The sequence below is a fragment of the Pollachius pollachius genome (genome assembly GCF_949987615.1).
Source record: "Pollachius pollachius genome assembly, chromosome: 2".
Classification (NCBI taxonomy): domain Eukaryota; kingdom Metazoa; phylum Chordata; class Actinopteri; order Gadiformes; family Gadidae; genus Pollachius; species Pollachius pollachius.
The window spans coordinates 46,887,798-46,900,456 of record NC_136935.1 but is presented as its reverse complement, the minus strand read 5'-3'; the positions used below and the strand labels follow the sequence as shown (position 1 = coordinate 46,900,456).

General features: G+C 45.5%; 1 protein-coding gene across 2 annotated transcripts; it reads left to right on the top strand.

Moving 5' to 3' along the window:
* Window positions 1–609: 609 nt before the first annotated feature.
* cxcl12b (chemokine (C-X-C motif) ligand 12b (stromal cell-derived factor 1)) lies at window positions 610–11,833 on the top strand (the record flags this gene model as incomplete). 2 transcript variants are annotated; one of them, XM_079730972.1, is made up of 4 exons in its annotated part: window positions 610–801; window positions 3,763–3,880; window positions 7,839–7,922; window positions 9,315–11,833. In XM_079730972.1, exons 1-4 carry the CDS (start codon window positions 735–737, stop codon window positions 9,349–9,351), a joined length of 306 nt encoding a protein of 101 aa, XP_079587098.1. In that variant the 5' UTR covers window positions 610–734. The 2 variants fall into 2 exon arrangements, with proteins under 2 accessions (XP_079587098.1, XP_079587099.1); XM_079730973.1 differs by lacking the exon at window positions 9,315–11,833 and having other exon boundaries at window positions 7,839–7,926.
* Between the last annotated feature and the right edge of the window lie 826 nt (window positions 11,834–12,659).

Genomic DNA, 12,659 nt, shown 5'->3' with positions numbered 1-12,659 from the left:
AGAGAGAGAAAATAAAGAGTGAGTGTGTGTACGTGCATGCATGCGTGCGTCCGTGCGTGTGTGTGTTTGTGTGTGTGTGTGTGTGCGTGTGTGTGTTTGTGTATGTGTGCGCATGTGCACGCGTGTGTGTGGGTGTGTGCGCGTTTGAGTGCATGTGCGAATGAGCAAAAAACGAATAAGAATAGAAATAGGTGGAGGCAATGTAAAAGAATGGCAAATAATCAGAAGAACATTAGCAACACGGCCACTATAGAAAGATCAAAAATAGAGAGATGGAGTGAGAGTGGGGGGGGGCAGATTCACTTTGAGAAAGAGACGGAGAATTCCCCTTCCTAGACATTCTCCTCTTGATTCAAAGCCAAGGCATTTACAAACGAGGAAGTCTCTGCTGGCTGGGTGCTGGAACCCCCCCCCATCTCTCCCCTTTTCCTCCACACACACACACACACACACACCCTTCCTTTCCTCTCTCAATCTGGGTCCAACCTCTCTTGCACCCCCTCCCGTCCCTCCCCTCCTGAGAAAAATGGGTGTCTCCCCCCTCACCCACCCTCCTCTCTCTCTCTCTCTCTCCCTCCCCTCTCACTCTCCCTCCCTGCCATGCTTCAGATTTAACAGAGCTCTGAGGAGATCTGGCAGTCACACTGTGTTCTGGATTGTAGCAGCGTGGACCTCCTGACTGCAGCTCTGAAACCTCCTCCAGCGAGCGCCCATCAGCCGACCGGCCGACAGCCATGGACATGAAACTGCTTGCGCTGACAGCTCTGCTGGCCGTGGCCATCAATGCTCCGATCTCCAGTGGTGAGTCCAGCGGGCCGGGGGGGGAATATTGCATACGTTGTGTGGAGGTTGTGGAGGTGGTGACTGGGTGTCAGCGCTGTGGAGAGGAGACATAAGGAGTCGATGGTTGTAGCTTTTGGTTGTCTTCAGTGTGGTGGTTGTGAGTCTTCTTGTGTCGGTTGTGTTGTTGGCTATATTTGTACTTTAGAATTATTTTGGGGATGTTTTGAACAAGTGAAGGAGAGCTGTTGGAGCAGATTTTTTAAGTTTGAGGTCCAAGTGAAACTTTGTGTCTTAAGAGCCTTTTAAAGAGCTGGCAATGATTTCTTTGCTCAGGATTTTATTGTTTCTCGTGCTGGAACATTTATAGGATGGGATTTTTTTTTGTCTTTAATTGCATAGTGACTTTCTAAAGTTTATTTTATGAACTCAAATAAATGCAAAGCCGGAAGAATGCTTAACTACAAGTTATACAAACAATATGTTGGATCACCTTTAATACGTTTTAACATGCATTTAATATTTATATTTTTTCCAAGTTTATACAATAAACATAAATGTTGATATATAAAATATGGCCCACTATTTAAATATACATTTTTGGAAAAGGTTAAATAGCTTCAATTCAAAATCTCTCAAACAGCATAATATTGACAAAACTTATTCCTAACTTATATATATAATATGTACATTATTTCATTTATTTATTTTGAATTTGCAATTTCTTAAATGTCTTTAAATGACAAGTACAATCAACAAACAATGCAACAAACTCGAAATATTGAAAATATACAAAAATATAAATAACCCTAAAACCCAGAAATATTCTTGATACCAAACCACATGGATTAAGGCCGGTGTCCTTCTGCTGGAAGCAGGCACAGGAAGCTCTGGTGCCCAGGCTGCAGGGCCTGCGGAGAGTGTTGTTTCAACCCCGGGGAAGGTCCCCACTGGGCGCATATTAAAGAGTCACGCCGGCCTTCATGTGTGTATTTGCCTTGGCTCTTTGCTTTCTTTTAATTAGTTTCTAATTAGGGATAAACAATGCAGAGGGTGATGACTGGATGCTCTCTTCTCCGGCCCTTCTGCCTGTGTAAGCTGCATAATGACAGCTGCTTTGCATGACAACAGCGACCTGATAGAGTGTGAACCATTAGGCTGATATTGGTCGAGATTTAGCCATTTGTGGCCAGGACATTTGGTGTTGCATTTGAAAGAGAAAGGAGAGGTGTGTCTCGGCAGGGACGTGCTGAGTATTCCCTATTAGCAGATGTGTTTGTATATATCCTGTCATGTCAGGTAAAGAACGGGGCTGGATTAAACAACTTTAAAACTTTGAGATCTGTGCATCAGAATCAGAATGAGTTTGATGACTGGGTTGTTTTACCACGTAAATGCATTTTTTGCTGAGATGTTGGTATAGTAAAAAGACAGAGACTAAAAAGTACAGCTGTGAAATTATATTAATGAAATGTACTAAATATAGGAGCTTAAAAGTTTCAAGTTTTCAAGTGGATGAAGGTCGAGACAAAAAGCCTTCACGCAGTAAATAAACAGTTGGTATTAGTATGATTGAAGTATTAATCAGGGATCACGCTGCAGAACCCAGACTACTGCACAGAGACTGCTTCCACTTAGAGATCATAACATAACTAGACTCCCCGTGACACACACACACACACACACACACACACACACACACACACACACACACACACACACACACACGCACACACACACAGAAACATTTCCCAGCACCCTACAGTTACCGACACCGTTGTTGCTCAACAACTTGGCACCTCCACAGAGTACATAAACTACTATCGATCAGGGCAATGGCTGCAGTTTCAGAACACATTCAACACGTCTCTTCCAGCGCGGCGTCCGGTTCGGGGCGGCTGCGACTGCCAGTACGGCGGCGGCGAGCTCTGTGAAGGCAACCAGGGGAGATTTGTAATCACACTAAGAATGTACTTGAGGTTGTGTCTGCTAATCTGCAGAGTGGTCTCTGGAACAGAAGCAGAGGGAGCAGGGTACTGGAGGGTTCCAGTATTCCTGAGCGTTGAGGACCCTCATCCAGCTGAGTGGCTGGGCTTAGCGCTGTGAAGAGGGAGAGCGAAAATTGCTTCTATAATTGGAGGTCTCAGAGTGTGTATGTGTGTGTGTCTTGGTGTGTGTGTGTGTGTGTGTGTGTGTGTGTGTGTGTGTGTGTGTGTGTGTGTGTGTGTGTGTGTGTGTGTGTGTGTGTGTGTGTGTGTGTGTGTGTGTGGAGAGCGTAAGCTCTTTTTAATGAGTGAGTTGTTAGGATCACAATCAGTTAAACTCATACATTTTGGTTGCGTTGCGGAAGAATAAGCAATACATGATGTGTGTGTCGCTGGGAGCAAGCGTTTGGATTATGGGTCATATTCATTTCCTGTAAGGATAGCTAATGAATGAATTATCATATTGAGTCTGGGTTATTATCAGGTTTTCTATAGCCACTTGGAATTGTTAATCAATTGATTATAATTACACCTGATTGAATTAATTGCTTTGGCTTGTTTCGCCCAACATATATGTTAACAAATCTTGGTTACATGTCGCACGGTTTGATACATTTTCCTTATATATATTATTAAAAATAAATACCCAGGGTAGTATATTTTAACATTGATGTAAACAGTTCATTGCCAACAACCTCAGCAAATTCTGCGTTTCTGGTGTAAGAATCACTCTATATCCTATATTCTGTAGTGGCTTTGAGGCCGGTCTACTGCTGCTGGGGGCCCCTTAACAACACTTAGCACCGCCGTCTGACGCGGATGATTTGGTCCTCAACGTGTGCATGCATGTGTGTGCGTGAGCGACAGGTATCACCGTTAAAACGCCAGTGTTCGCAAAAAGAACCCAGCTGTAACCCCACAGCCCACAAATGCTGTGCATCCACCCTAAACACCGTTGATCTAACACCTCCACCTTCTCCACACTTTGTGTCCGCAGCCAAGCCCATCAGCCTGGTGGAGAGGTGCTGGTGTCGATCCACCCTCAACACGGTGCCCCAGCGCTCCATCAAGGAGCTCAAGTTCCTCCATACGCCCAACTGCCCCTTCCAAGTCATGTGAGTAGCCACCGCTGCCTTGCCCGTCTGATGGAGTTGAAAACCCCTGGTACTGACCAACACAGGATGCCCGACTCTGCAGTTTAAATGGGTGCAGAGGAAGGGCTAGGACGCTGGCCTTCTGATGACCTCTAGGTGCCTTGGCAGAAATTGCTCCAATTGTATTGAAGTCACTGGAGGAATGCTCTGTAGTTAGAGAGACCGTGTCCATATTCTGTTGGTAACCGCTGTGGTCAGCCCTTATTTCAATTGAGAGGTTAACAAGCAAAGAGAGTGTGTGTGTCTGTGTGAGGGTGCACGTGTGTGCGCGCTTGTGTGTGTGCGTGTGTTAATTGGCAGGTCACGTTACGGTTCACAGCTTTTCACGCTGCTTTCACTTGTGTCAGCTTGGCTCCCTCATCGCTTTACACCCTTCACCAAATTACGATTTTTTTCCCCTAATTCTAATAGTTTCAAACCAACACGTACGGCTTCACCGTTCCCGTCCAGATGATCCATGTTTTGGTAAAGTCCATGAAGGGAATCCACTATTTAAATGGTTATATTAGCCAGGCACCAGAGCTGGAGCGATACTTTAAAAGCCCACCCATAGCTCCTCAAGACCTGGATTTGTTGAAACAGGAGTATGAGCTGAGCCACACTCTCCCTTTTAGACAGAGGCTGCGTCCTGTGCTTCCTGAATCCGTAGCCCTTTGCTAACAATAGATGGCCGTGATCCACACGGAACGATGCAGGAAGGCAGCCACGGTCCTAGACTCAGGAGGGACAGTTTTGTGTTTTGCAGAGGAAATGTTGTTTGGAGGTCAAAGTGATTAGCTTTGTATTCCCGCTGACCCCGCCTGTTCTGTGTTCCCCTTTCTTTATCTCCGCCCGTCCTCCGAGGAAACCGCCTAGGACACATTACGTTTAATGCAGACGGTCTGGAACACATTAAGCATTAAGTGGCCCCGGTTATCTGTGGCCTGAGGGGAACTGGGGAGGCCGAAGCCTCCCTCACTCATGGAATAAGGGCGCGACATAGCAGTAGGAGGAGGAAGAGGAGGTGGTAGAAGAAGAGGAGGAAGAAGCTGAAGAGGAGGTCAAGCGGGGGGGGGAGGTAACCCAATGGCCAAAGGTCGAGAGGACTCTGGATAGACCCCAAAGCAACCCCCGTCAACCCTTTGCCCCTCCCCCCCCCACCCCCTCCTTTTCCCCTCCCCCCCCAAAAAAGGAACCAATCCCAGGAGGAAGTGGGGCAGAGGAACGGGGAGCAGAGGGGGGTGAACCGTGTGGCTCTCCTATCTCTATCAGAGAGAGATAAGAGACGGCCAGTAACATTAAACCCTCTGCCCCTCCACCTAAACACACACACACACACACACACACAACCACCCCCCCTGCTGACACCCCCAGCCCTCTGTTGGTATAGACTTGCTGTGAAGTCATTTCTACCTGCTGCTTGTGGAACTCCAGAGCAGCCCCGCCCCCCACCTCTCAGCACCCATCACCCCATCAACCCCTCCAGTCCTAGCCCATCTCCAGCCGGGTCGGCCAGGGTGGAGCTCTGGGCTCCAGCCCCAGTCCCTCGGACAGACGGACGGACGGACGGACGGACGGACGGCGGGGGGAGACCCATCCCTTCAGCAGGGATTAGCTCCGTTAGGACACAAGGGGGGGGGGGGGAACACAGGGAACACCAGCGCAGGTCCCATTACGGAGCGGTTTGACTCCACTCCGACGGCCAGGCTTTTTTCTTTTGGGGGGGGGGGGTCGTTTGTTCACTTGTGTGTGTGTGTGTGTGTGTGTGTGTGTGTGTGTGTTTGTTTGTTTTTGTGTAAGTTTGTGTGTGGGTGAGTGTTTTTATGTGTATGTGTGTGTGTGTGTGTGTGTTTGTGTGTGTATGTATGTGTGTGTGTGTGTGTGTTTATGTGTATGTGTGTGTGTGTGTGTGTTTATGTGTATGTATGTGTGTGTGTGTGTGTGTGTTTTTATGTGTATGTGTGTGTGTGTGTGTGTGTGTGTGTGTCTGTTTTTATGTGTATGTATGTGTGTGTGTGTGTGTGTGTTTATGTGTATGTGTGTGTGTGTGTGTTTTTATGTGTATGTATGTGTGTGTGTGTGTGTGTGTGTGTGTGTGTGTGTGTGTGTGTGTGTGTGTGTGTTGCCCGTGCTTACGCAGGACCTCTATGCAGCGTGCTACAGTTGCCCCACACAGAGGTCAAGCAGGCAACTAGATGGTTGTCGCAGTGTTTTGTCGCGGCCAGAGGCCACACAGAGGTGGCCCCCAGGGGCCCACACACTGCATCAGACGGCGTTGGATCGGGGCAGCCAAGGGGTGGAGGCCGGCCCTGGTAGAGGAGGAGGGTGGGTGGTGTCGGGGGACGGGGGGGTCTATGGGGTTCGATGGGGATCTGGTAGGGTGGTAGGGTGTGTTTAATTTGCAGGCCCATGCGACAGAGGGGAGGTGCTACCTTCTCCTCTGAGCTGCGAGCCCTCGGGCCCCCAGCCACATTTTGGCGTGAAGGTGTGAGGTCCATCTGTCTTGGGGGGCGGGGGGAGAGGCGCTTTACATTTCCCCGCAGTGCCGGCCTAATGCTCCGGCAAAAAAAATAAATAAATCAAAGTTCAAACCCGCCAAGATGTCTCAGATAACGGGAGTAGTCCTCTGCTAGTCATTAGCTCCAGCATCCATCATCAGACAGCGCGAGGAACAGCGAATATTAAAAATATTAATATCACAGAGCTGTTAGCCACAGCAGCCTGACATCCCAGCTGCCCCTGGCTCGTCAGGGAACGAAAATAACTAAATTGAAGTACAACCTTGAGTTTAAGCTGAATATTGTAATGTCAGCTTGAGAGATTCACACATTTCCGTGCAACCCCTTTCAAACAAAGGCTGTGTCTTTGTGAAGAATTTACAAGCGCATGTGGCAACAAAAAGAAAACAAATCATTCGTTATTTCAAGAGAGAAATTCGGAATTACCCCCCGAAAACCATTTCCCCCTCTCACACACACAATTAAATGACTTGTTTTGATGGGTGGGGGGTTGTTTTAGACGGTGTTTTCAGAGCCGTGGGTGTCTCCCATACAGCTGCCAGTGAGTGGAAACAGCGGTGGTCATTTTTCACTGCAGCTGGGTGGCAACCCGTTCCATCCCATAATCCTTTGGTTACAACTTGTGGGATGTGTGGATGTGAACTCTCGTGAAAGCTGAGGCCCTATTTGACACATTGTCCACTTTGACTGATGTCTGTAAAGACAGCGGTTGTGGGTATTCTAGGGACTTGGTACCAGCACTAATGATAATGTGATAAACACAGCCTACTTAAACCGTAGGAAGTGGCGTGGGAGACCAGGCTGTAGGTCAAACACCTGGTCCAAGAATGTGGTTAAACATTTTAACGAAAATCGAAATTATATTTTGTGCGTGACCTTAAATTTTTTTGGGGTAGAAATTTCCTGTAAATATTGGATTTTTAAGCAATATATATTTTTCCCATTGCTTTTATTGCGGTTATGGTTCGTAATAATCAAGGAGTTTTGTGTTGGAAAGTGCTTTGAAAGGGAGCTATGTCTGAAAGGAAATTAATTGTACAGGAAACATATGAATATATAGGCTTATTACCATAAAAATATGTATCAATAGTAACCTAACCCTATAACCGTCTCCTGGCTTATTCAGCTCGTACATCTAGCTATAAAATCTTATAGGGCTCTTTCTTTCCCCTATAGCACTCCTCTCCTCTCTCCTCTTCTCTTAGTCATATCATGGGAAGGCTTATTATGGGTAATCTGTGTAAGTAACCCTAGCCCTGATCGCTGGATAGGAGAGAGAGAGAGAGTGAATGGCTGGCTGAGGATTCAGCAAATGAAATGCTGTGAATGCAATCAATGACAAAAAACTTGAATGAAAGATCTGGGCTCAGGTGAATATGAAACATTGGTGAGAGAGATTTTAATACCAGTTGTTTTCACAGTGCCAAGCTGAAGAACAACCGGGAAGTGTGCATCAATCCAGAGACCAAGTGGCTTCAGCAGTACCTAAAGAATGCCATTAACAAGTAAGAGGATCACCCAACCCTAAACACACACACACACACACACACACACACACACACACGCGCGCAAGCACACACACAAGCACAGCCACACACACACACAAACATGCATGCACACAAGCCCAACCACACACACACACACACACATACACACACACACACCCCCTTGGAAAACGTACAAACACACATGCGCGCGCACACACATCCCCCTTCATACACACACCCACACACACACACATGCATGCACACACACACACACACACACACACACACACACACACACACACACACACACACACACACACACACACACACACACACACACACACACACACACACACACACACATTCCCACTGTCTTTGAAAGTCGACCGTGAGACGGAGCAGACACATCAAGAGAACCCAGAAAGTGAAATATAACAGCGCTGCACCCCAAGTGTTGCTCGCAAGGACATAAAAATGCCATCAAAATGGTCTTCGGCAATTATTCAGGGCAGAGTTATTATCTGTGAAGGGTCTTTCATCGCAACGAGAAAAAAGCCCACCTGAATCAATCACTCCTTTTTCCTGCAGCAGACGTCGACAATTTGTATAGAAATCTGGCCCATAAAATTAGATTGATTTTGTCTGTCCTGGCTAATTTCTGAGGTCCTCCTCCTCACTACTTGCTGACACATTAGAGTTAGATATCTATATAAATATCTCCCTGCCACTGTCCTTTTTATGAACAAGCCAGGCAGTTAGGATGCGTGTGGACTGCTCATAAACATGCTCCGAGCACGTCTGGAGAACATTAGCGCCGGCTTCGTTGTCAGCCCCTGACAAAAACTATAAAATCCTAAAACCCCTAAAAAAGAAATTTCTAAAAAGTAAAAAAAGGGGGAGAATAATTTCCATCGCGTCATGTGGTCACCACCTGACCAGGTGTGGCCTAGCAGCAGATCCATGAAAGCGGCCTGACTTGATTATGCTGCGATACAGTTACCTACTGCATCCCTGTAACGCAAAACACACAGAACACACTGTGGGGAACGTTTAACTGGGACCTAACCTGGTCTCTTAATCGTGCTAACTGCATTACAGTGCATGCAGGACCCTTACTAGCATACACACATTGTGAGTATGAGGAGGTTAGGCTGAGCTGTAGAATGAACTGCGTCAGGATTTATAATGTGTTAAATGGCTCATAAAGCCGACATACCGATTTTTCCGTATGCTCACTAGAAGAACTCACTCAGACAATATTACCTGCTCCTGTTTCAAATTATCTACCTTAGTCCCTGTCTTCACATAAAATCATAAGACCACGGACACACAAAGGGAAATTACCCATTCCTCTCCAAAAATGTGCTGAACCTTTCTAATCGGTGCTCCTTTTCCTCCCTCTCTCTGCAGGGTGAAGAAATCCAGGAGACGCAATCACAAAGCCTAAACAAATCAAGTAAATAGGGGGGATTGCACGCTGAGGTCCTGGCCGCGCGGGGAGTCAACAGAGCAGCACCGGGACCTCTCCTTCCACTGCTAAGGATGTATGTTGTATGTCACGCACGCGTACCACCCATCCACCCGGCTTGGGACCAGTCACAGAGCCAGCACTTCTCCGCCAGAATAGTCCTTCCCAGCATTGCTGTTTCTGCCGCTGGATCAAGCTTCTCCCTTATAGACACACCTTCCATTATAGCACCAAGTGCATTTATACCTTTTTACATATGGGAATGTCAGAGTTGCGTGTGATTTCACATACTGAGTGTGTTGGAGGGTGTATGTGCATCAGTGCATGAATGTGTGTGTGCGTGCGTGCATGTGTCCGTTCATGTATGTGTGCATAGATGTGTGTGTGTGTGTGTGTGCGTGAGTGGATGCATGTTTGTGTGAGTGCATGCCTTCTTGTTTGAGTGTGTGCGTGCTTGAGTTTGTGGGTGCGTGTGTGCACAGAGAATGTACAACAGCAAACTGAATGTGTGACTGTGTGCGAGATGTTTCCTACTGTACAATGCAGTCAAGCTATAGCATATGAACTCTCATCTGTGTATCACTTGCATGGGTTTCAATCCCAGGGTGTGGGTCACTCCAAATGGGGTCCTAGGGGCATATAGACCTGCCAGTGGGCTGCTCTGTAGGTGGGCGACCAATCAGGACAGGGTTCAGCTAACAAAATGTCTTCCTCTTTGTTGTTGTTGTTGTTTTGGGAGTGCTGGGTTCAAACAGTGAAGGGAAGTTCACAGACACTGTTCAGGACCAGGCACTGACAAGACGGTGCTGTCTGTTCTATACGCGGGGGCCAGAGCCATCAAGACTAATGTATTTCACTGTATGTTTTATGCAAGACACAGGGGTTTTAATTGTACTGTTATAGCCACCTCTCATGTAAGTTACACTATAGTACATAAGCTGAGTATGTTTAAAACAAAGGCCTTTACCAAGAACTTCCACTGGTGCGTTCCCTTAAAGAGGTCCACTCGTGCTGTGAACTCAGAGGGGAGGTTAACCATACTATGGCTTTGCTGACATTTCTTTTTGCAAAAGCATCGTTCTTATCAATGCAGGGATATCACATATCAATGCAGCTTTGTTTTTTACGGACTAAACATATTCTACATCTTAGTGAACAAAGACCAAATATGTAAATGAAATAGGTGATATGCATATCACAAAACCCTTTTTGTCATTTTTTTTTATACAATATTACACTGATTTGTTCATCTTAACATGAGTGTATATGTTTCATTAAATATGGAATATAAAAGAGAATTAAATCCTTATCAATGCCTGAAATGATTAAAGTTATATTGAAAGGGAATGCTAATCGGTTAAATATTTTATTTGTTCATCCTTTATATATTTAGACATTTGAGCCACTTTACAAAAAGATGCTTCTTCTTAATGTAATTTTGTTTGTTTTTTAATCTTCGAAATATTAGCATTTTATGCAAGCTACAGCATGCAGTACTCAATGAAGACGTTGTGTTTGAGATTGTTTCATCAGTATTACCACAGTATTATAATTTTAACGACAGCCTTCATGCTTTTTCTTAAAAGTACACGGTATGCATGTAAAGCCACAAGTACACATACACACAGACACACACACACGAATAACATGCATATATCTAATCATTTTGAAAATGGGTCTCCAACATACTGTTCAAATTTTAAAACAAATATTTATCTCACTGTTTCTGGGTTGTGTCAATTACCCACAAGTTATTCGTTTTAAGGGCAGCAATTTCATTTCTTGTGTCAATAGAGCTATCAGCTATAGGTTAGAGGGATTTCTCAGAACCCATACGGTGGAACGGCATATGTTTCTAATCTGGCCAATCACTTGCCCCCTATGTGCATTTTCACCTTGGCTTTTCTTACAATGATAGAATAATGTGTGTTTATTTTCTTTGGTGAGGGGCAGAGACATATATTCTATATGTTTTAAATTATTGCTGTTATTTCAAACCATTTTACAACAATTTGGAAATTTGCTCACCGTGCCAACAAATCCTACAAAATAGGTCGCAGAGAAACCCAGCTGTACTGGTCTTTATATGTTGTCATGGGGAATTGATGGAGTTATTATTTTGACCAAATGTACACATTTTTAACAATTCATTTTTGTCATTTTTATTATTCAGTCTTTCTCATTGTAAAGTGATATGTTGCAGGCCGAGCGTAACAAGGGAAAAATAGAGATTTCAGAGGAGTTTATTTCCCTTTGCCGTGGGTGTACATAAATATTTTTGTCAAACGGGCTGCAAAAGTTCTACTTAAGACCCCAAGAAAATGTGAAACAGTGGCTTTCTTTCTGGGCAGCTTCAAGCACGTATTCTCTTTCTAACCTTTTGAGATTTCACTGTCGGTAAACCGAGAGAGAAAGGTTCCAGCCTTTATGATACTCCCTTTTTCAATAAAGTGTTACACAATTTAAACGGATTGATTCGTCCTACCCGTCATTATTGATTCATCAACTCATCACAATTTTCCATACAGCACAGGCAGTATGTCAGCCAAAATAAAGCTTTACTTATTGCTACAATTTAAATCCGGGAAGAAATTCAAGAAACTTTAGAACTGCTAGGTCAAAGCTCGTTCACTTTAGACGCTACTTCTGCCAAAATAAAGTAGAGAAAAGGGTTTGAAAAGCTCAGAAAAACAGCTGTCATGGCAGAGTTTAGGTTAGAGTGATGGTTATAGATACGAGCCACACCATCGTCTTCTGACAGGTGGATGCGGGTTTGAGTCCAGGCCCTGTAGGCCTGCTCATTACACCCCAGTTGAAGGGTGAACCAGACCAATAGCGGCCTATTTTATAAAAAAAAACTGGGTCTCCTTATCCATTACCGCAGCGCTATCGCTTAGCAATTTCCGCTACAGTAGTTCCGTTTTTGTTTTTTCACTTTTTTGTCTGTTGGGGCGGTGGTCTCCGGGGGCAACAAGACAGGCCGCTAACCGCGCTGTAAAGCCATTAACCGCCCTGTCGGAGCTTTTCAACACCTGAGGTTTCACGGTCCTCGATTGCTACGGTTCATCGCTAGTCCACGACTTGGAACTGTCTCCGCTAATAAAGTGGAAACACGCCGACGGGATTAATTTCACGCTGCCGTTCTTTCTCACAATGCCCGTGTTCACAAGCAACTGGAGACGCGACTGACTGGAAAAGGGAGCAGGCGTTTTTTGTTGCGGGCCGGACCCCCATGTTTTTCGGGGGGGTTCTTGGGGCGAATTCACGACCGATTTAAGGACGTGTTA